Below are 24,808 nucleotides of genomic sequence, written 5' to 3' on the forward strand. Positions count from 1 at the left end.
CAAACAAAACAATAAACAGAGAGTGAAGGAATCCTCACTGCTACGTTAGCACACTCTGTAGCTGGATATGGTGCGACTATGCAGTGATGGTGGCTGGGGAATGAAGCTGAGTTTTCTGAGACAATGAGACAATCCGGAGCATCCTGAACTTGGTTGTGTATGTTGTCTGTGTGTGTGTGTGTGTGTGTGAATTCTCCGGCCAGTTTAATTGTTCCCTATTCCAAGTTACATGCAATAAGACAAGAACTACAAAATTTAAGGAATATATTTCTAAAATAATTCTGAAATATTCAACACAATATTCAATTCAAATATTTCATTTATTACCATTGCCCATGTATATATACACAATATAGAAACATATGGTTTAGAATATGCTATGAATTATATATATATTACAAAATACATTCTTGCATACATGCAAAAAAACTGCATGCATGGTAGCAGAAATTATTTGGTACTATATTTTACTGTTTTAAACATATATCAGAAATATATTCCTTACATTTTAGATTTTAGGTTTAACAATGTACTGAAATATGTCATGTTCATTTGATGCATGACAAAGAGAAACCCAAAGAAGAAGAAAAAACTGATTGCTTTAGAGACACGTTGTCATGCCACCAAATGGAATTGAACACAGTTGCTGTAGTGACAGAGATTAAAATATGGTATGCTGGTCAGCAGCAGGATTAGGGTTCGGAGGCATTGTGATGTCATACAAACAGTAAAATGAGAGAGCATTGTGATGACACCCCCCATACCAAGAATAAAGACACAGGATTCCAGCATAGGCCACACCCCACAACAGACCACCCGAGTAATATGGCACCTCAGAAGTTACTGTTCAGTAAAATCATCATTTTCAACAAAAAAAACACATGTAATCAGAATGTGAATAAAATCTTGTAGTTTAATGGGGAAAGTCAGAAAAGACTAGAAAATGGACCCCAGGGTGAGTGTTTAGTTGGACGTACAGTACCAAGGGAACAGGCACAACCACTTGGAAGGGCGATTCAAAAATGCTAGAACCGTCCGACTAAATTTCCCTCCAGGGTTTCGCTTCTTCATTGGACCATAAATAGTGCCTTTAAAATGTCAGCGTACAAGTTCAAACGCAGTATGCGGACAGAAAAAAAAAAAAAAAAAAAAAAACGTTTAAAAAGCTATTCCCAGTGGTCATGGCATCTTCAGGAAGTGGTTGAACACAGATGATTCGACATAAATCCACCCAGGTGGACGATCAGCATTCTTCCCTCTTGCGGTCTAGTCAATCGCGACGCACTCTCTCTGCTCCTCTGTTCTCTCACTCTCTCCTTTCCTCTTCCTTCTCCCCCTCTCACTTTCCTCCAATGAAAAAGTGACCCAATGCCGTACATGCGTGTAGGTATTTGGTGCTGTACACACGCAGAGCTTGTGAAACAGACTGTTAGCGTTACTTTGACAAAGAATGTCGCTCCGCTGCAGAATGAATCAGAGATGATTGCAACATCAATTTACAGTGCTAAATCCAATCAGGAATGTTGCTGCTACATGAGTAACAGGAGTTGAAGATGAAAAGTGTTTTTCTTCTCCTTTTTTGAAATCTAAATGTCACAGTATTTGGCTGTGCAAGGCTCAAGAAACTGCATGAGATGAAAACACTATCAAATCTGGGATTTCCAGAAAGGAGAGGGATGGACTGCCCATCAAAGCTAACGGAACCAGTGTGAGGCGCGCATACAGTCTGCACAGAAACATTCAAACAGGCATAGCCACGCAAACGAGCGCATACGCATCCACACACACGAACATACACGCACAAGCGTAGCTTTGAGCGCGCCTTTCCAAAGTGCCCTCTGTGCTTGTACAATTTCGTCTGCCGGTTGGAACGCCAGCATGCTCCTTCTGAATCCAACCTGACCTCCATTTCAAATGCATTAAAAAAAAAAAGAAAACAACCATCGAATGCACATTAACATGAGTGTCGGCCCAAACGTAGTCATCTATGTGAGAACAGTAAGGCATCTTGGGATATGCAGTGCGTGACCTCAGTCCATCCCTCCACCTCAGCAAGGTCAGGCTCATCAAACAGCAGCATGTGCATCAGGTCTCAGACCGTGTGTGTGTGTGTGTGTGTGCGCGTGTGTGTGCATGTGCGTGAATTCGCATGTGTGTGTGCATGCGCGTGTGTGTGAGTGCGTGTGTGCGTGTGTGTGCGTGTGTGTGCGTGTGTGCATGTGTGTGTGCGTGTGTGCATGTGTGTGTGTGCGCGTGTGTGTGCATGTGCGTGAATTCGCATGTGTGTGTGCATGCGCGTGTGTGTGAGTGTGTGTGTGTGCGTGCGTGCGTGTGTGTGCGTGTGTGTGTGTGTGCGTGTGTGTGCGTGTGTGCATGTGTGTGTGCGTGTGTGCATGTGTGTGTGCGCGCGTGTGTGCTTGTGCGTCCGTACACGCGCCCGTGTGCTTGATTGCGCCCCCACATAACTCCAACAGCAAACCCTGTGCCTGTTTCTCCAGATGATTAAGCAGGGCATCTGGGCCCCAGGGGCACGGTTTATGATCAGGGGGGGGCGAGAGGAGTCCCAAACAGGACGGTGAAAACGGACAGGCGGAGAGCTGGACCTGCTCCTTCTCTTCCAGTGAAGGCTAGCAGGGCCGCGGTCCCTCAGGGGGCATTCGCACACCAAGCAGAGCCCCCGATCAGCAGCCCCGCCCAGGGGGGCCTGGAGACCCACAATCCTTAGCAGCTGGCCCGCGGAGCGCGGTCATCTTCGTGCGCCGGGCTCTGGCCGCAGTGAGGCTCAGTCTCTGACGAACGCTAGCGAGCCACGCCGCTACGCAAAGCCATGCGGTGAGCTGTCCTCGCTAGCGCTAGCGAGCAGCTGGACTTTCACAGGTTCCTTTTACAGCTGGACCTTTCACAGGTTCCTTTATCAGGTGGACTTTCACAGGCTCCTTTTAACAGCTGGACTTTCACAGGTTCCATTTAACAGTTGGACTTTCACAGGTTCCTTTTAACAGCTGGACTTTCACAGGTTCCTTTATCAGCTGGACTTTCAAAGGTTCCATTTAACAGCTGGACTTTCGCAGGGTCCATTTAGCACATGATTCAATGAACAAGATCTAAAAGGCCAACTTTGGTTGCATGAAAACAGAAAGAAGAGGGGGAAGAAAATCGAAATCAAAACTCAGTAGTAAGTCACGTTTTTGATTTAAGGCATCGCAGATGCTGGCAAAAAAAGAATGAAAAAACAGAATTAATTAACCTTTTAAAAGCACTCGCGTGCAGAGCTATGCACAACGTTTTCCAAAATGCCCTACAGTCAGACAGACCATTTTCCCAGCTTACATATCGGTGCAGCTCCTTTGCTTTTAAAAAAATAAAAAACAGCCTCATTTTAATTTCAGAAAGGGTCAGAGGAGGGGAAAAATGTTAATTAAAAAAAAAAACAAATCCATTATAAATGTATACGGAGGAAGGAATGAAACAAAAGAACGTTCTATTTAAGGAGTGGTTTGTTCAGTTCATTCAGAGCTGGACTGCATTATCCAACCTGACCTGCAGGGGGCTGTATTGCGCTGCAGGGAGCACACCAGTGGGGAAAGAGTCTCGTACTCTGCCAGCTCGTCTATCGCCTGCTACTGAAGCTGGAGTTGTTGCTGCTGCAGCTCTCCTCATAAGTGGGAGGTGGTTCTGGAGGAGACAGCAGATTTACAATTCAGAGCCAGACCAAACAAACAGACATCGACACACACACACACAGACACGCACACTGACATGATCACAATAACCTACACACACTTACTCATACACACACACACACACACACACTGACATGATCACAATAACCTACACACACTTACTCATACATACACACACACACACACACGTGTGAACTGCATTTTAAATTCAGCCAATATAAAGATCCAATGAAAATCGGTCCACGAACGCAAAATTCTCATGGAACGTTACAACCGACTTTAAAACGGCCGTACATTTCAATTCATGCTATGAATCGACTGAATGACCCCCTGTAGGAAAGGACCGGGGGGGGGGCCGCAGTGCTGTCTGGCGCCCCCTGCTGGCGGGGCCTCACCGTGCGGGTAGTCCCAGGTGCTGTACTCCGGGGGCAGGATCAGCGGACAGGAGGTGGGCACGGGCGTGGCGCTGCCCTCGGAGAAGAAGGGGATGGTGGCGCCCGTGGAGACGCAGAACAGGGGCGCGGAGCCGTCCGGGGCGTCGCCGCAGCGCTGGCTCTGCGGGAAGGTGAGGCCCGGGGCGTAGCTGAAGGCGCTGGGGGACACGCAGGGCGGCAGCGAGGAGTGGTCCTGCTGGGAGTGGCTCTTGGTGGGGATCTCCTCGCTGACGGGGCCCCCCGCCCCCAGGTCCTCCTCCTCCGGGTCCCCCTCCACCTCCTCGGCCGGGGGGGGCGCTGGGGGTCACCCGCCCGGGGCTGGACCTGGGGGCGGGGAGGGGGGCGGCGCGCGGGGCGGGGGTCGGCGGCGTGGGCCGCGAGGGGGTCAGGTTCACCGCGATGTTGCCGATGTAGATGGGGAGGGTCGCCACGGCGTCCGGGGACTTCAGAGACACCTGCAGCGGAGGAGCGAGACAGAGAGGGAAAGATACGTTTTTGGTGTTTTTTAAATCTTTCACCACCACTAATGTCATGCCAATAAAAATACCTTCAAATAGAAACAGAGAGGAGAGAAAGAGCAAAACAGAGAAGGAAGGAAGCAAAAAGGAAGCAGAGTGCAAGAGACTCAAGAGGCAGAAAAAAAGAGGGAGGAAGGGAAGGGATGGAGTGAGAGAGAAAGGACATGATAAAATGAGTAATAAAATGTGTCACAGTCACAACCCTTGAGCCTGTGGCTCAGTGCCCACAGTGTCAGAGACGTGACCCACGGCTTTGCCGCCTTTCAGGCAGTGGATGACATCACAGCTGTGGTGGACCACAGACTGACCCCACAGCCTTTCCCACGACAAGGGAGCGGCTATTGTGACATCAACGTTTCCATTCATCATTGTGACATCATCAGTCTTCTGATCAGGGGGTTGAGGTCACATTTTTCAGACGGCAATGAGGGGAGTCACTTATGACCTACATCCAAATGCTCTGCCCGGTTCAGAAGACACCCAGAGAAACTACATATCCCAGCAGCTCCGTTGAAGGTGGTCTGCGGGCTCACCTGTATGAAGTAGTCGATTTCGATGAGGCTGCAGCCAGTGAGCGCTGACTGAGGGAGGGGCGGGACTATGATCTGCTCCTTCCACTCGGCATGCTTGCCCGCCTTCACCCCCGCCCCCTCCACCTCTGCGATGGTCCGCAGGTCGTAGATGGCCCGCTTGGTCTTGTAGGTCACCTTCTGCTTAGCGAAGAGGGTGCGTGCCCATGTGCAAAGTGAAAGAAATGGGATAGACACACAGACACTCTTATTATACACACATAATGCATCACTCATTATAGCACATCTTCCCTCTCGTTTCATGTTTTTTTTCTCTTGTTTTTCATGGTGCACCTGCAAAGACTGCTGAGGAATCACCATGCTCAATTAAGACTGTGAGCCTAAATCCTGGAGAGTTTTTTTAAACCAGTAATCACAAAGCAACATGATGCAGAAATGACACTTAATTAGGAATAAGTACACGCTTTTCAAGGTAACAAACCATTTGCAGCCTCACCAGGTGAACTCTGCAATTCAGTCCCTTAGATCTTAAAAGTTACAAAATCTTTCATACTATCATTCCCTTCATTAAAAAACTAAACTTTTTTGCGATTACAGGAATCATAACGATGTCTATAATATGAGCAGCAATTAAGTGGCAGTACTGGCAGTACTTACAAACAAAATTGAGGATGACAACATGAAAGGGGAACTTTTTCATGTAAAATACTTGCTAGCGGGGGGGGGGGGGGGCGTAGCGATGTATCTGATAACTCTGCACATTCTCCTTCGCCATTATTTGTGCAGAGCCAGTAATACATTGCCTGAGAGGCATACACTGTACATTACTTGCTTCCAATTTAGGACAGTGCATTTCCATGACTCTACCACATGATGGGTTAGCTAAGGTCCCTCCAGGAACTAAAGCACTATAAAGCGGTGATTCCATTCAAGCTCCCTCTGCTTTGCTGCTCAGTGGTATTGATTGGCACTAAGAGCATTGTGCGAAGCACTCGCACTCAGAATATATAATTCCATTCACTCGTGTAGCAGCCGAGTCTGATTGGCTTTCAATAAACACCGCACTCCATAACGTTCGGTCTACTTTGTTCCGGTGATTGTAGTTGCTCAGGTTTGGGGTGAGCATTGGGTTTCGTTTGTCACGACAGACAAAAAAGCTTGCGTCAATAAATCACCACAAGAACAGAGAACTCCAACAAGTGAATGTCGAACTGTCGGTTTTTAGGAAACCGTTTCTTATTTCATGAAACCCTCAAGACCGAAAATCTGGGTGAGAGCAGAAGCCAATTCCTTCTCCGAAATGAAGACGTAAACGCAGTTCTTCTGCCACGCCTCCAGCTCGCCCCTCCTGCCCCGCCCCGCCACACCTTCCGGGGTCTCGCACCTGGATGAGGCTGGCCAGCACGCAGCCCGTGTCCTTGCCCGACTTGTTGTGGATCTCGGTGGCCAGTTTGATGACCTGGCCGGGCGTGTACCCCCTCAGGTCGCTGCGGGCCTTCAGCATGAGCGTCCCCGTCTTCACCAGCAGGTAGGTGAACTTCCGCGTCGTCACCGCCGAGCTGGGTTGCTGGGGAGGGACACGATGACGATCACAATGACATTATATAAATTTTTTAAAAAGTATAATGAGTGACAAACTGACCAGAGGACCAAGAGAGAGAGAGCACAAGAGCAAAAGAGGAAGCGAGAACAAACAACAACACCCCCCCCCCAAAAAAAAAACACAGGGGGTGTGGCTACATCCAGTCCCACCCTCTCACCTCGATGTCAGGTACTTCGTTGAGGTTGAGGAGATTGAGCAGGTAAAAGGGCTTCTGGGCCTTGTAGTCTTTGGAGAAGCGAGAGGTGTCTATGACCGCTTTCACCCTGTATGTGATCTTCCCAAAAGGGCCTTCGAAGGAGGTGGGGGCAGAGGCTGGACAGGTGACAGCACAGGTGTGAGCGCAAGAGACAGGTCAGAAAGATGACAATGGTCACCTGTTACACCTGACCCTTACAAAAATGGAATATACTGCAAAAAATATAATACAAAAACAGCAGTGTAATATTGAAACACCTGAAATCTGCAGCAATTGTCCTATTTCGTCCATATATTGTGAAGCGCTGCAATATTCTGACATGTTACCAATATGTCAATAATCTTCAGTATAATCCTGCTCTAAATGGATATATGAGTTGCCACAACACCAGTTTTGTACCAGGTTGTGACTGATATAAAATCAGATCGTCATACTCACAAAACTACAAGCTTTAAAACTGACATTTGGGTTGCAAAAACCCAGAAATTATTAATTGTAAGAAATGAAAGCACTTCACGAAGAGGCCAGCTATCTGTGAGGAACAGATATCAGTATCGTGTTCTCATATTCCACTGGCTAGTAAAATCTTATATTCTAATTGTACGTCGTTGTACGTCGCTCTGGATAAGAGCGTCTGCCAGATGCCTGTAATGTAATGTAATGTTATTGTGTTGAGTATTGTTAGCGTATTACGTGTTTATACGCTAACGATAACCAGCGATGCCACTGTGCCAACATCGTTACGTTTGAGGGAGGTGACGGAGGGAAATCTCCGCTCCCGGGGAAAGCGCTCGGCGAAAAGGCTGAAGCGGAGACTGATTGGGCAGACGCGTTTCTCCACTGCGCTCAGCGTGTGGGCGCGGAGACCCAGAGCGTGAACCAGCAGAACAGAGCCAGCCGGGCGGGCGGGCGGGCGGGCGGACAGGCAGGGGACCACTGCTCAGGCCCTGCTGCTGAGCTGTCAGAAAGGCCAAGCGGTCATTAGCCTGAGCGGATGGGAACCTCTCTCTCTCACACACTCTCTCACACTCTCTCTCTCTCTCTCTCTCACGCACACACTTACTCATTCAGACTCTCACTGACTCTCTCACACACTATCTCTCTCTCTCTCTCTCACACACTCACTCATTCAGCCTCTCACTGACTCTCTCACACTCTCTCTGTCTCTCTCTCTGTCACTCACTCTCTCTCTCTCTCTCACACACTCTCTTTCTCTCTCACACACACTCACTCATTCACTCTCACTGACTCTCTCACACTCTCTGTCTCTCACTCACTCACTCACTCACTCTCTACTTGACTGAACCAGGGACAGAGATGAAGCAGGGACCTGAAGCAGAGCTGCTCAACCACTGGAGAAGAGAGAGAAAGAGGTACTGAAGAAAAGAGAGATAGGACAGAAGGAAATGGAAAACAGGGAGAAGAAGAGGAGAGAAGGGGAGACCAGGAGGGAGGATGAGGAAGTGAGAGAGAAATATAAGAGAGAGGGAATAAGAAAGACCAGAGGAAAGGAGAGATGGCCAGAAAAAAGGCAGGGGAGAGGGACAGAGGAGATGGTTGGAGAGCAGAGGGAGGGGTAGAAGATGGGGACAGAATGACAGAAAAGAGAAAGAGGCTCATCACAGCATACGGTGGGAGAAGAGGGGGGAAAAAGGATGATAGAAGATGAAGGGGGAAAGAGGGAAGAGAGGGAGAAGAGAAAAACAGGGAGATGGAAGAGAAGAGATGGAAAACAATGGAGAATGATGGCAGAGGAGGGGGCCAATCGCCGTCCTCGGTCCGATGGGAGGGGGCTAACTGGAGGTCTACAGAACCATCCCATCTCAGATGCCAGCTGTCACTATGGCAACAGTAACTAGCCTAATGGCGCGATTCACATTCAGCTGCCATTCCCACTGACGTCCTACGCCACTCCGGCTCTCTCTGATCTTGCGCAGGTACAGCACCTGCACTGATACCCTCATTAATACAACACTCCCAGCTCCCAGCACAGCCAGCGTGATCTGCCCCACAATGCACTGCTGTATTACAGCCTTTATTCCCCCCCCCCCCTCATGATACCTGATTAAACAAAAAGGAAGAAAAAAAAATTTGGGCCGGCAGCCAGTGTCGGAGGCTCCGCTGGTGAGGTCAAACAACAACAAGAGAAAACCTGCCCAGGGAGACAGGAATAGAGACAGGTGTGCACGGCGAGATTAAATGCATTTATTCACTTAGCGCCACGTGGCTAGGATTACAGCGGGCCGCCCGTTGCCGTCAGCCGAAACGGAAAAGCGTCGCTCCGGGCCAAACCGGCCGACGGCAAATTAAGGGTACTGGGAGAGCTCAGAGGCGCTGGTGACACAGCTGCCTCTGGCCAGCTCAGCACAGGCAGCGTGAGGGTTCCACGTTGCCATGACAACACCGGCCCCTCCCCCCCCCACCGGCATCAGTCCCGAGCACCGCTGACTCCCCCCGCCCCAGCAGAACAAAGCGAGCTGCTGAAAGCAGCCTGTAGAGGGCGCTGTGCCTGGGTTTTCCGGCCCGTGCGGTCTGTGCTGGAGGTAATTTCTCTCTCCCGCGTCGCCGGGGCTACGGAAAGGGAGCAGGTCCGGTGGTCACACGGGCAGGAGCGTGTGACAGCCATTAGAGCGCCCCTGACGTAAAGAGAGGGGCTAAAAATAGACCCCCCCCCCCTCCTCCCACCTCCCCAAATGAGGACAAAGAAAGCTGCGGATCTGTGCGTCAACACACCGATATACACCTTATATGGCCAAATCACATCTTGTACGTCTTTCACGTCTCCGATCTATCTCAGATCTCAGCCACATTTCTGCCACACTTGAGTGGTGCTGCGGCCAAGCAGCAAAGACTTATGACATAAAAACCGGTGGTGCAGGTTTGAATCCCAGGTGGGGCACAGCAAATATCCAGCTGGACAAATACGCGCAGGGTTGCGCAGGTGACCTGAGACACACGCCCCTGCAGAGCAAACCAACAGTCACCTGGTAAAGCAGGGGAAAGACTGAAGCCTCTTAAAGGCCTACAGCAGCCTACAGCAGAGACAGGAAGTAAAGCCAACCATGCTTCAGAAAAGGCCACAGTAACAACACTATCAATAACTATGTCAAAGAATACACAGGAACAGATACGTGATGGAGAAATTATGGCTTTAACATACCGTGTTCGTAAATGTGCACAAACATGAAAACATAATCTTCATAATAAAAGTCATTTCACCAATAAATTGCGTAAATTTTAGGTCGCTTCTCTAATATTTAAGAAAATAAAAATAATAATATTATAATAAAAATAATAATAATATAGTTATATTAGTCTGGTCAATATTGATAGGACAGCACCTAGGCAACACTGACTTTTTTCTCTCGCCAGCACCTTTAGCAAACAGTCCCACAATGCACCTGTGAGTTAAGAACGTTGCTATGGAAAATTGGGGGCCAGGGCAGAAAAAGGTGCGCTGTGAGGATGACAGCAGGGTCATCTTACCTGGAATGAGGAACTGGAAGGGGAAACCGTGTTCCCCCGGTAACAGGGTGCCTGTGGAAGCACAGAGTAGAAAGAGCAGCTGGTTAGAGGACAGGAAATGACCACATATCTTCCATTTCACAGATGACCGGGGACATTCCCATAATGTTAATAATGTCAACACTGGCTGTCTGGGTTCAATCCCCGGCAGCGGTACTCCCGGCTTGGTCAGACGTTCCTACGAACACAGTTGGCAGTGTTCGCGGGTGGGGAAGCCGGTGAGGGTATGAGTACTGATCGTTGTATTAGCGACTCCTACTGGTTGGTCGGGGCGCCTGTTCAGCAGGGAGGGGGAACTGGGGGAGATAGCGTGAACCTCCGCACGCGTTACGCTCTCCCAGTGAAACTCCTCGCTGTCAGGTGAAAAGAAGCGGCTGGCGACTCCACATGTATCGGAGGAGGCATGTGGTAGTCTACACCCTCCCCAGACCGACAGAGGATAGCGCATCGACCAGGATTCCGATACACACGGGGAATTGGTTAAAAAAAAAATAATAATAATAATGTCAACACTGTCACAGATGTCAGAACACACACATGTGATCTGCGATATGCTGGTGGAGGAGGAGGCTGGTGTGAACAGATAGGATTGTCTTTGCGTCCATGAGTGCCTGCGTGTGCGTGCGATGAGTAATCAAATACTGTATGAGGCATTATCTAGCCAATAAAATCTACTCTGTAGATCGAGATACTTGTGAATGTCAAAGGGCCAAAGGGACTATGAATCAGAAGGCGTTTGGCTTTTCAGTCACATGGCAGTGACACAGCAGTTATTAGCCAATAGACACTGGCTAGACCACTCCATCCCGCGGGCATTATGTTTCAGGAGGTAAACTTGAAATTCTCAGTGGTGCGTGAGCGAGGCAGTGTTACTGGTCTAGCAAAAGCCTTTTTCTCAGCAGACTGAACTATGACCGCTTCTTTCCGGGCTCTGAGCCTTGCGCTATCTGTCTGCTATCATACCTGAGGCTGATCCAGCGTAGACCTAACCAGGTAGGTCTGCTTCACCCTCAGTGTGCACCAGGCATAAACCCCCCCCACCCCCCCCACACAGCTCAAAGGAAATCTGGCAGTCTATGCTACTGATCTTAACACACCCTAGATAACAGCTCCATGTAGGCAGGTGTGTCATCCAGCCTGTTTCCTCAAACACCCACACACATACACACACACACACACACACACACACACACACACACACACACACACACATTACTGTATCCACATACACATATACATAGACAGACACACATACCCCTACACACACACACACACACACACACACACACACATACATAGACACATTGCATCAGAGAGCAGCTCGTTCTGAGGGAGGTGATTGGACAGGGCAGATAGCCTCACCGTGGTGAAACACGCCTAAAACAGGAAATTCAGTTCCCTGCTTCAAATGACTCTGTTAATAAATAACCCAATGACAGGTTCCCGTCCACAAAACCAGCAATAAAACATCTCAAAGAATCTGCGACGCATTTGTTGTGTCAACCTGATTTCTGTCTCGACACGGACACCGTTATCAAGCCCAGTGGCAGTATGGTAAATACGCGTGAAAACCACGGTATCTTATCTCTGGATCGGCAGCTTGCATTGAAGTCCGGATTGGAGGTAAATATGGGTGATGTTTCTAGCTGTTCCCATTTGATTTAGGCACCATTTTCCAGGAAGAAAAAAAAAAACAGAATCCTGCATGGCGGTAAACCACTTCACTGACACGTTCAGGAAGTTTCTCTCCACAGATAAGATGGGAAGTGCTATGGTAGCACGGTTGGCCACATCGCATTCCAACACGTCCATTTAAAAAAAAAAAAACACACAATTTCCTCGTATTTTGGGTCTTTTTGTGAGGCCTCTGACTCTGGGCCTTCTAACTCAAAGCTGGACTAATAAAGCAAGACTAGGAAAGCTAGTATATGGCTGGACCTAACACACGTGATATGGCCAACCAATGGTGTAAATACATAACTCGGCCGACCAATGGTGTAACTTCATTACTCAGTGACTCAGTCACAGACATTCGCATTTGTAGGGCTGGCCCCGCTGTAGCGGTCCAGCCAAAAAGAAATAAAAAAACAGGGGGTCTGTTTTCAACAGGGGGTCCGTGTGGACCCATGAAGGTACTGCAGGGGGTCTGTGGTCAAGCTTAATATGCCATGACCATACATTTATTTGGCAAAAATATAAAACCCCCTTGGATGCCTTTGAACCTGGGTGGGGGTCCCTGCACCAGAAAATGTTTTAAAAAAACCTTAGCTTAGAAAAACGTTCGGTCAAACCAAATCTTTCCTGACCTCATAAACTACATAAACAGCTTCAAGAGTGGCTGAATTTGGTTAATGTCCCCCCGACGTGGATCCAAACCCCCAGAACGACTTAACCTTTAATATTTCTGTGCTGTTCATACTGGAGAGGAGACAGGGAAATGGAGCGACTGAATCCCTTCCGGCAAAATACATCAAGTTATATTACAGTGGAAAGGCAGTTCCGGTAGTTAAACATAGTGTGGGAAAAAAAAAAAACTTAAAATAAGGGCAAGAATATTATGTCAAAATCACTCAAGCAGTAATGAATGCCTTAACACTGTTCATCTCTCACATACAGAATCATCTAGAATAAATGTCACAGCAGGGGGCCTAGACAACAATAAATAACTTTGTCCTGGGAAAAAAAGTACCCTATAATATATTTCTTTACAAAAATACCTCCCAGAGATATCTATAAGCTACAATCAAGATGGAGGCGATATGGGGGCGCCTTTGGAAGTGACACAGAGGCATTAACCATAATGAGACGATTAAACCTGTATTATATATGAAACTCTGCTCATTCCTGGTAAGGGCCACACACTCCTCGAAGCGGACTATTGGGGGGGGGGGGGGGGGGGGGGGGGAAGACTTGTCGCACCTGTTTATCTCATCAAACAGCAACAGTAAAGCTTTTCACTCCGCGACCATATCTCTGAGGGAAGTCACATGCCCTTCCTTGAATATGCCCGTGTGCACACAAATTAAACAGGAAAATATTTACAGTAGCACACAGGCCAGTATCGCTCCAGTCTTCCGCTCTGTTGGAATGTTGCGACAGTAATAACTCTGCCTCTGCGTTCAGGCAGTTTGAGTTCGAGTCTCACCAGTCCCGCCGTGTCCCTGAATAACAAGCAGCCCCCTGTGCAGCGAAGCGGAGGAAGGAAAGACGCAGGAAATCAGGAAGCGCGTCAGCTCCGGGGAGGAAGCGGCGGCAGACGGAGCGCGAGCCTCTTGGGACCATCCGCCGCAATCAAGTCTCCGTCTCCGTCTCCGTCTCCGCGCGGGAAAGGCAAAGCATCCTGGGATTTCCTCAGGAGGCTGGCGTTACAGCAGACCCGGGTCAAAGACCTACAACGTGAACTAATTTAACCCTCCAGACAGCCATGACTGATAATTAGAGCAAATTGCGATCCCGCCCCCCTCCCCCACCCGAGCTCCAGGGAGGTGATGTCATCCTCTGTAGTGGACACCCACGTGTTCACACACTGGCGGCTCAGAGCTGTGCTACACCAGACAGAGAGACCCGTGAGCCACTCAGAAAACAACAGGCCAGCTCCAACAGTCTGTACCAGCCATACCAGATCCTGATCCCACATCAGGCAACTCTGAACACACGTCAGTCATACAGGTCGTATCCGAAAGGTGGTTACGGGTTCGACTCCCGGCTGGGGCACAGCAGTCATAGCCTTGAGAGAGAGGTACTTATCTTGAATTGCCAGTCAGTCATAGTTTCTGAGCAGACATTGTGGGTCCATCTGCCGAGTCGAGACTGCGTGTGACAGGTCAGCACATACAGGGCCCCCGTCCCGGCTGAGCAGGACAAACCCCAGGGAAACTATCCGACTGGACCTGCCAAATAGTTTCCCGATAAGCAATATTTGACTGGTGAGGGAGGTACCGGAGAGGCGCACATGTCCAGCCGCAGCGCCCCTCGTGTGGGTGGGTGGGTGGCGAGCGTAAAAACGTCTGCCGATTCATATGGAAGAAAAGCTCCATTGTCAGAAACTAGAGCGTCGCACGGGCTAAAGCAGCCATTTTGGCTCCCGCTAACCCGCTCCACGCAAGAGAACGAGACAAATCACAAATCCACCGAAGCCCACTCGCCCGCGTTGAGCTGACTGACCGAAACGCAGCCGTCTACGACAGAACTGATGTTTCTACGGGAACAAAAAAAAAAAAAAAAAAAAAAAAGCACTAAGCGGCATTAACACGTACTCGCGAAAACGGCTTTCAGTTAATTAAACTGCTGGAAAAAAAACATCAGCAAGGACATTGAGCGCACTGAAGGAAATAACTGAGTGGAAACATCGCGGAAAGCGCCGACCCAGCCTAGCGGCCTCGGGGCTGTGCTGGAAACAGCCAGGTTTGCGAAAAGCCCAGCGGAAATTTTCCTCCACGGTTTATCTCGCTCACAGAAGGCGCACCCATATTTCTGCACGATGGGCAAGACAGGCGATTCTGCACTGTTTTTTTGGCTCTGAACAGCACAGGGCACCGCCTCAAAATTCTCCCCGGTGAATGGACCCATTTGTATGGCCTATGTTAGCAAGCAGGGACAATCTGGGCGCACGTTGGTTGCACAGAAAGGTCTTCAAATAGGCCTTAATGTTACAAAATAAAATACGAGCCAAAAAAGAAAATGAATAAACAGGTGACTGGGCACTATTATGAAAGCAAACCGTGTTTGTCAAGAACTTGTCTGACCTTTAACTGGCCGGTGTACTACCTCAAATTCATGTGTCTTTTTTCCCATAAATATGTTGGTACAAGACATCTGATCAGAGCCACACACTACCCGCACCTCTTGGTCCTCAACTGTACACCCCCCCTCCAAAACCCGACTCCTGGGTTCTGTTTCCCCCTTACAGCAGTGCCTCCCTCTCTTCGTACTCCCTCTCTTCCTCCCTCCGTCCCCCTCTCTTCCTCCCTCCTTCCCCCTCTCCCTCTCCCTCTCTCTCTCCACAAAGCTGGAAAAACCTGCTCTGAATGGCACTCCGCGGCGCTCAGCTCCAGGGGAGCGCAAACAGACGACACAATGGGAACCAGCAGCCCCCGCCCCGCCCGTGACCACGCGACAGGAGGGGGGGCGGGGTTTACGCGCCGCACGCACGCATCATCATTCCCGCCAGCCAATTGGGCTGCGTCACTCCGCTTTGCTGTGAACGATAAAGAGGGAAGGGTGCAGGAGACTCAGATCGGGGTCATACCTGTGCCAGCGGGCTGTGATATAATGGGCTGGGGTCGGCATAAGTGTGCAGGTGAACAGTGAACACCAGAGCCAATGTTAACACTGGATTGTGTGTGTGTTTTTTTAAAACAGAAGGAGTCACATTCTCCGTTAGAAGCACAGAACAATTATTGGAGATTTTCAAAAGACATTGTGTATAAACGCATTGGACCGGGAATGCTGGTAGCCACTACTGCTGGTCAGTTATGTTTCCCCTGCACTGAGCATCTGCTAAACGAATGCAACGTAATGGGGTTGGATTCAAACGGAGGGTCTGCAGCCAGGTTTTGGTTTTTATCCTAAAATCCGCCGTGAGTTTACACGCCAGGGACCGCCGGGGGAGCCGGCTCAACCGCGCGATCGACTGCTTTGATCGACCGATGAAGCGCTGAGCCTCCGTGTGAACCTGCGAGCCCTGCGGCTCCCCGGGACCGGGGGACGCGGAATCCCAGAATCCCAGAATCCCAGGAGAGAAGCGAAGCACAGCCGCGCTCCGGGTTTCCTCCCCTGAGAGGACCGTTTGTGTTGCTGTGGGAACAGCAGAGCTGAATAGTTTATGTCATTTCTTTCAAAAATAGGACATCGGCTGGCTGAGCTGAGCTGAGCCTTCGCATCCAGTATCCCTCAACGCGAGCGGCGAGTCTGAGCACAGAACCGCAGCTCTGAGGCTCAGGAGAACAGGCTCTGAGAGCTCAGGCTCTGAGAGAGGGAGGAGGCCTGTACCCTCGTCTGTAAACGTGAAAACACGTTAAAATACCATCAACACTACAAGCGTTAAAGGACAGACAAACACACACACACGCGCACACACGGACATGCAGGCATGTACGCACCCGCACGTGTACACATGCACATGTACACACAGTAACACTGATACACATACACAAGCACACAGACAGATAAACACAGATACACACACACAAACACGCGCACACACACACATGCAGGCATGCACGTACCTGCACGTGTACACATGCACATGTACACACAGTAACACTGATACACATACACAAGCACACAGACAGATAAACACACGCACACACACACAGACAGATGCACAGAAACAGAGAGTCGCAAACACAAACACACACACAGACAGACAGACAGACGCACAGAAACAGAGAGACGCAAACACACACACACACAAACACACACACAGACAGACAGACAGATGCACAGAAACAGAGAGACGCAAACACACACACACACACACACACACACACACACTCAGAATCTCGCTGTCGGAGTGTGACAAGACGAGCGCCGCTGCAGTGGCGGGCTCCCGAGCTCTGTAGGGGGCAGCGCTCTGAGTCAGAGACTAACAGCTTCAGCGTCGCGGCAACCAAACGGGCGCCTGGGGCGCCACAGCGGGAGGAGGAAACCCGCGAAGCGGCGGCGGCGGCGGCGGCCACAGCCGGCGGTTCTGCCGCGTGGGCGGGTGGAGATACACACCGGCTCCCTCTGTCGGGCCGGGGGGGGGGGGGGGGGGGGGGGGGGGGGGGGGGGGGGGGGGCTCGGACGATGAGTAATTACTCCACGTTCTTCCGTCCCGCAGGAGACCGGGGACGGGCCTCGGGGACAAAAGGCCTCCCGGAAATCGCCGGTATCAGACAAGCCACGTGCTGTGGGGCGGGGGGGGGGGTCCAGGGGGAGGAGCGTGGGCCGCCAGCGGAGAGAAGAGGGTCCTTCTCGGGTCAGACGCATTACAGCCAAGGCCTAAAAAACCAGCTCCTCACACAAGGAGGAGCCCTCACAGACAGACCATTACATCACACCGCATTCTTTCATTACATTCATTTAGCAGGCATTCTTACACAGTGATGTAAAACACGGGCCAATCCTCTTCCTCCGTCTGAAGGGAGCGGTTTCAGCTGATACTCATCTTAACGAAATGACTCATCATAATAAAAAGTCATAAAGATAATTCACACTCCACAATATATGGGCAAACATACAACTCACTGCCACTTTTGAGTATCGGATTTTTTTTCAATACACTAATATGAAATATGTTTATTAATATATTTTTTATTTTATTTTTGCAATATAGTGCAAAATATTCCATATTCATAATAGGTCTAGCATCTCAGATTTTTTTTAAATCATTACTGGGACAGGAAGTCCTGTCACCCTCAGCGTAAGGTGTATATCAGTACCTATCTGAAAAGACAACTACCAAAAATGTAGAACTATGAACGACTCCAGGTCTAGATTTGCTTTCACACACAAAAATCAGATTTGTATTCAATCAACTTTTGTCCTCATATTTCACTTAAAAGTAACAAGCTGTACACTTTTTCTTCACTAACAAATTTTTTTGCTTGCTAATTTTAGCGATTACTGAACCCTCCAAGCTGCATTTCTTGCTTCTAATTGTCAGTCAACGTTGAGGACAAACATCGAGCGAATGCGACAGACGAGACAGAATACATTTTTCAGGACGTGCGGGAGGCTCTCACGTCTCTCTTTTCAGACAGACAGGAACGCAAGGCCCTTTAAGTGGTTTCTAAATGTATTTTTTTAAAAACATCCGGCCCGTTCCCGGGCTGTCGAGAGTCAAATATTTAACCCTGGTGAAGTTTCGCCGGAGGGAGGTTCCGCGAGTAAAAGCCTGCGGGGTTAGTTTGTGTTCTAATCGGGTTTGGTGCTTCAGGGCCACTCAAGGGCCACTTTCAGGCTGAACGTCGCGCTTCACGTCACAGTCCCGGGGCAAAGAAAACTGTGTTCTTAGACCTGTCCCTGGAGCTGTACATCAGGCACGCAAATCTCACAGTTCAACCTTTTTATAACGTCACAATGAATCATCATCTTATTAATATAAACCAACCTCAGATTCAATTTTCGAAAAACAAAGCCATCCGTGTCACGTGGGATGATAAGATAAGGTCATTCACTTATCGTACTGAAACTAAGCCAAAAAACCAGAAATACTCCTTCAGCAATCACATGGGAAATTGAGTCTGAGAGTTTATGATTGGTACCACGGTAACAGTGAGCAGGCGATTGATCCTTCCTGTGCATCCAGAATTAGAATTCACCTTCAAACAAGCACGAAACCGTCCAGACCCACGGCACAACTGTACCAACTATATAGCTAGGCAGCTATGGCATGTCCTCACCTCTGTAACGTTATTTGTTGTCCTCCGTGTGTCCATTCATCTGTATCGGTGGTTGTAACTGTGTGTCCTTAGCTCCTACTCATGTGTGCAGGATAGCATCCGTACGCACTAACTAGGTTGAGTAAAGTAGGCGATCCGTACGCGCTAACTAGGTTAGTTAGCGCGACGCCTTTATCTGTCTGCATCTCCCAAAATCACCACTTCGAACGGCACGACATTTTTAAGCACAGCTTTATCGCCTAACGTTACTTTAGCTAACTCATGCGTCCTACTAAACGTCCCTCTCAGATTGTCCGTGCGTGAGTGAGCGAGTGAGTGAGTGACCACAATTTGGCAAACATAGCCCACGGCGGCAGTTCCTGCATGCTGTGAGAAATAAAGGAGTGCTGCAGTTCAGGTTAACATGAATTTCTACAGACTGGTTTTCCTTAAGCGTGTGTGTGTGTCTGTGTGTCTGTGTATGTGTCTGTGTGTGTGTGTCTGTGTGTGTGTGTGTGTGTGTGTCTGTGTGTGTGTGTGTGTGTGTGTCTGTGTGTGTGTGTGTAGGTGTGTGTGTCTGTGTGTGTGGGTGTGTGTGTGTCTGTGTGTGAGTGTGTGTGTGTGTGTCTGTGTGCACGTGTGTGTGTGTGTCTGTGTGTGATCGTCTCTAGACAAAGACCTTTGTCTGCGACTGACAGCGTGCTGCTGAAGTACTGCTCCTCCAAGGCCCACGACGTGTCGTTCATCTTATTGGAGACGCCGCAGGAGCCCAGGCAGTTCACTTTAATCGCTGCAGAGAGACAAACACAGGGGTCCATTATTACACTTACAATACACCTGCTCACATCCAATACACCTGTACACTTACAGTACACCTGCTCACATCCAATACACCTGCACACATCCAATACACCTGTACACTTACAGTACACCTGCTCACATCCAATACACCTGCACACATCCAATACACCTGTACACTTACAGTACACCTGCTCACATCCAATACACCTGCTCACATCCAATACACCTGTACACTTACAGTACACCTGCTCACATCCAATACACCTGCTCACATCCAATACATCTGTACACTTACAATATACCTGCTCACATCCAATACACCTGTACACTTACAGTACACCTGCTCACATCCAATACACCTGCTCACATCCAATACACCTGTACACTTACAATACACCTGCTGACATCCAATACACCTGTACACTTACAATACACATGCTCACATCCAATACACCTGTACACTTTCTATACACGCAGTAGCTGCTCATGTACTAAACATAAATGTAAAGCTTCAAGTAGAAATAATCATGTCCAGACAGTATTCCTGTGAGCTATAGCCTAGGGTTTTCTGCAGTGCACTCTGTATCTTTGGCATGTCTTTAAATGCAATTGTTAATTAAATAGGGAAATTTCTCAGTGATTGTCATGGATATTACTAAATATACTGGGAATAGCATGCAAGGAATGCCTGAAGAAAGATCATTCCACAACACCAAAGACTCAATTTCAGTTCTTAGCCTGATGGTACTCTGAGCCAGACCAGGTAGCTCATAACCTTACAGTACTGAGCCAGACCAGGCTGCTCATAACCTTACAGCACTGAGCCAGACCAGGTAGCTCATAACCTTACAGCACTGAGCCAGACCAGGTAGCTCAAAACCTTACAGTACTGAGCTTGACCAGGCTGCTCATAACCTTACAGCACGGAGCCAGACCAGGTAGCTGATTTTAAGCAGAGATCAATCGCGCAACTTTTACAGAAGCTTTCAATTCCAGATGCTTTACAGGTGGCCTGGGACAAAACTCATCTATCTTTTACGTTACCATGGTGACAGACAGGTCCCCTCTGTTTCACACACCGGTTAATACTTCATGACACTCACAGCCCTCTCTCAACCAAGACGAGTGGCAGATTCCTCACAGCCAGCCTCGAGTCCCCAGTGAACGGTTAGCAACGCTGGAGCAGACAGCGCGTTTGATTGGGTAGCCATCCTGATGCAAGGCCCTGAACGGGAAATTCTATTGGCTGAGCATCCTGGTGGGGATTAGCCTCTCTCTCCACACACACACACACACACACACACGCGCACACACACACACAGACACACTGATGCACACCTACCGAAGGGCTGCACTGCTGCATTAGTGGAAGATTATGCTCGATTGCTTTACAAACATCACACAGCACCAAACTCGCTATGCAGCACCGTGTGTGTGGAGGGAAAAGGAAAGCCGTCTATAGTCAGCACAGGGAAATACTTCTGGGAGACATTACTGCACTGTAGCCGAGTCCATTCTCAATGTGTACAGAGTCTTTGTTGTGTAATCCACGTTAGAAGACAGATCACTTCCTCCAATAACCTCTCTGTCTCTGTGTGTGATCCTTGTCTCTTGTCTCTTGTCTCACACAGTTTTGTATTTATGTTTGTGCTATATTTAAAAACATTTCAAACAATGTTGCTGTACAAACTGCTCTGCAGTTGCTTGAAGTGGATTTTGTTGCTTTGTAGCACATACCCCCAAATTCCCCTATCCAAGCTACTGGGAAGCCGGCGGGTCACCAGCAATTTCTCTGAGTATCTAACACAACCTCCGACACACACAAAAACTGTCCGAGCCAAACAACAAGCACGGAACCGTCCAGACCCACGGTGCAACTCACTTCCGCAGACACATTTTAGCTGGCACCACCGGCGCAGGCATCCCACAAAACGTCCCTGAAAGGTCGTCTGTGAGTGAGTGAGTGAGTGACCACAATTTGCCATGCGTAGCCCCTTGCCCCAGCCCTGCCCCAGACCTGCTCCAGCTCTGCACAGCTGCAGTCCTGTTTTCCCTAAATCACAGCCACGCAGGGAATCCCCAGGCTGACGGACAGGGGCGGCAGCAGCGGGCTGGCACCGGTGCGATCGGCCCAGTCCTCTCAGGCGAAACGGGACTGCTGAGGACCAAACACCAGCCCATCGGGCCCTCCCGTCAAAGCAACACTTCAAACGTTAGCTTGAGTCCTTTTAGGGTCCGTTCCACATTTGACCTTTTTTTTGGCTGGACCTCAACAGCGGGGCCAGCCCTACAAACGTGAATGTCTGTGACTGAGTGATGAAGTTACATGAAGTTACACCATTGGTCGGCCGGATCACGTGTGTTAGGTCCAGCCACATACTAGGTTTTGACCTAATCTTGTTAAAAGTGAATTTCTTTATTATTTCACTTTGCAAGAACAGCAAATGAAGTATTACTACTGCTGCTGCCGGAAGCGTGTTGCAGTTCACTGGCCCTGGATTTCTCCCACTTCTTATCCATCGCGTGGAGCCGTCCCAGGGACCAAGCGCTGACGTAAGGCGCAGTAGAGCACGGATTCGGGCCAGCTCCCGTCCGTCAGATGCGCCACACATTAAACCCGTTATGTAAAGTCTCCGGTGTGTCCCGGGACAGGCCAACGGAGGCTGAGCTTCCCCCCGAGCAGGGGGCCCTAGCCGCCCCCAAATCCGCCAAGAGTGTGCTTCAGAGAATCTGAATCTGGGACAAGGAAGTATCATCTGTGTAATCACTGCTCGAGTGACATAAGTTCAGCTACCACGCAAATGAATCATACTGCACTAGAATTAAACTAACTAGAGTTTGAACTTGAGCGAGAGAAACAGAGAATATGCGAGAGAAGGCAAGAGAGCAAGAAGGAAGGGAGAAAGACAGACAGACAGAAATACAGAGATGAGGAGAAAGGGGAAGGGGCGAGGAGAAGAGAAAGAGAGAATGATAAGGCAGGGAGGAGGAGGAGAGAGAGCAGCCATGTCTCCGTGCTTCTTCGCTGGTCCGCTGTCGAGCGGCGCTGAGCATTAAAGCGGTCGGGGGGGCTCCCTGTCTGTGAGCTGCTCTCCTGGCCTCACACTCCCCCCCCCCCCACCCCGTCTCCCGCCCCCTGTTCCCTGTCCCCTGGGGGAGCTCTCTGCACTCTCCGTCTCACAGTCGACGGCGGGCGACAGCGTACGCCAGCAGCCAACTGCCGAATCGATGCCACGTAGCCACCCCCCCGTCCCGTCCCGTCCTGTCCCGTCACCGCATTTTCAATTCAATCGCCCTCCTTTACAGGCGCCAAGATTTCCCCTCCCCGAATTCGGGTTCACCCACGGCCACAAAGCATCTTTATGGATATCAGAGATGCCATACTGTGATTTCACGTGATTTTCAATACAATCCTATCAGCATGCTTGTTCTGATTTCTCACCATTTACAAGTTCTTTATATGAGTGAATGCAGTCTTTTCTCATTTTGGGATTTTTTTTTTCCTAGTCTACAATACAAGAATGCAAAGATTTTTTTGCATGGAACTTTTATTTCCCCCTATTTTTTGTCTGGAAAAAAAGACCAAAAACACCAAATCTCACCCACTACCAAGACACCACATAGACCAAGACTGTAGGCCTGAAGGGCTGCAGTGGTCGCTGGATTTCAGTGCATTTCAGCAGCAGGGGTTCATTTCAGTCATTGATTGGCTAGTCAAGTCAGCATACACCGTTTCAAAAGCTGAATTTACTGGAAACTACAATACGATGCAGCTTCTGCAGCCCTCCGGGTCCTGGGCTTGACACCAAAGGGATAGAGAATACTCTGTTATCAAAATCTGTAGTGGGCCAAAAATATGCCAACAGAACCAGCATTGTCCAAAAAATCCTTCTCTTTCTCTGCAAGGGGATGCAAACACTGTAGAACGTTCTAGAAGTGCTCTGCTCACTTCCCCGCGTCAAGCTGTGAGGGTCAGAGAGCCAAAATGGGGGCCCAGAGCAACAAAACCAGCGTCCAGTTTCCAAGAGAAAGATCTATTTGCGAGGAGTAAACAAACAAACAAAAGGCCCCTGACGTTTTTTTTTTTTTTTTTTATTCTGCTTGACCATACGCGCACAAGAGACAATCTCCTCTTCACAAAAGGAGAGGCGTCATGACGGGCAAGCCCGACGGTGCGAAGTTCCTAAATGCGGGAGGGGCATGGGGGGCCAGCTAGAGCTAGGAGTCAGGACAGCAGGATAAAAGCCTTTTGTGAGGGTGTGCAGAAGAAGAGACGGGACAAACAAAGGGGAGTGCCCCATTACAAAAACCTGTGCGGGATCTTCACAGGGGACAGAGGGACGAAAACGGATGGGGGGGGGGGGCGGGGCAGGGTGGGACAGGGCGCATAACTCAACATGCGAGTGGCAGTGCCAGGGCGGCAGCTGGCACACAGGTTCGCCAGACCCCAGGTGGAAGCAAGCAGCAGATGGCCCGACTTCGCTGGCACTGAAGGGCGGCACGGGTGAGGAAAGAGAGGCATCATTTCTTGCATAACAAAAAGAAAGGAAACAAGCTAAATTAAATAAAAAATAAAAAAAAGACCCAAACATTGAACAGGAGCCAGGCCCCCTGCCTTAGGAACCACAGGCTGTTTTACACACGTCCAAATTCAGCCTGCCCTGTCTCCACCAAAGCCATCTGCCCAATCGGGACAGAGAGAACACTACCACCAGCTCCCTCCAATCATGTCCCCCTGTCCCATTGCTGAACCATGTGCTGAACTCACCAAAGCTGTCACTTTTGAACAAACTTATAAGAAAAATTTGTTCAAATTGGTTCTAATTTTCTACAGTCAAAATTTCAATAAAATGTTGCCTAAATGTATAATTGTTATGTCCCAGTTTAGATTTTCCATGAAACCTGTATATACTAAATACAGTAAGATACTTCATTCCAGGGGGGGAAAAAGCCATCTCTTGGCCCTCTTGCCAAAACAGACTGGTTTGTAGGACAGTTTAATGAAACGTCTTCATATCATACATTCAGTTGAATAACAGCCTACTGCACGTACAAAATAAAGACATAGACAGGGCCAGTAGGTTCATACGAGAAAAAGCTTGTCTCAGCATAACCCTGCAGGCTAAAGACAAGGTTCAAAGACCAATTCATT

General features: G+C 49.1%; 1 protein-coding gene across 1 annotated transcript in view; it reads right to left on the reverse strand.

The window, feature by feature from the left end:
• Nucleotides 1-3,237: 3,237 nt before the first annotated feature.
• Nucleotides 3,238-24,808, reverse strand: part of arrdc1b (arrestin domain containing 1b) — a 42,879-nt gene continuing 21,308 nt past the window's right edge. Inside the window, 8 exon segments of the mRNA XM_035392311.1 lie at nt 3,238-3,675; nt 4,079-4,404; nt 4,406-4,572; nt 5,169-5,345; nt 6,550-6,732; nt 6,926-7,080; nt 10,451-10,501; nt 19,535-19,645. Of these exon segments, the coding sequence (XP_035248202.1) occupies nt 3,611-3,675; nt 4,079-4,404; nt 4,406-4,572; nt 5,169-5,345; nt 6,550-6,732; nt 6,926-7,080; nt 10,451-10,501; nt 19,535-19,645 (1,235 nt within the window). The 3' untranslated portion in view covers nt 3,238-3,610.

Source organism: Anguilla anguilla, chromosome 14, assembly GCF_013347855.1.
Source record: "Anguilla anguilla isolate fAngAng1 chromosome 14, fAngAng1.pri, whole genome shotgun sequence".
Lineage (NCBI taxonomy): Eukaryota > Metazoa > Chordata > Actinopteri > Anguilliformes > Anguillidae > Anguilla > Anguilla anguilla.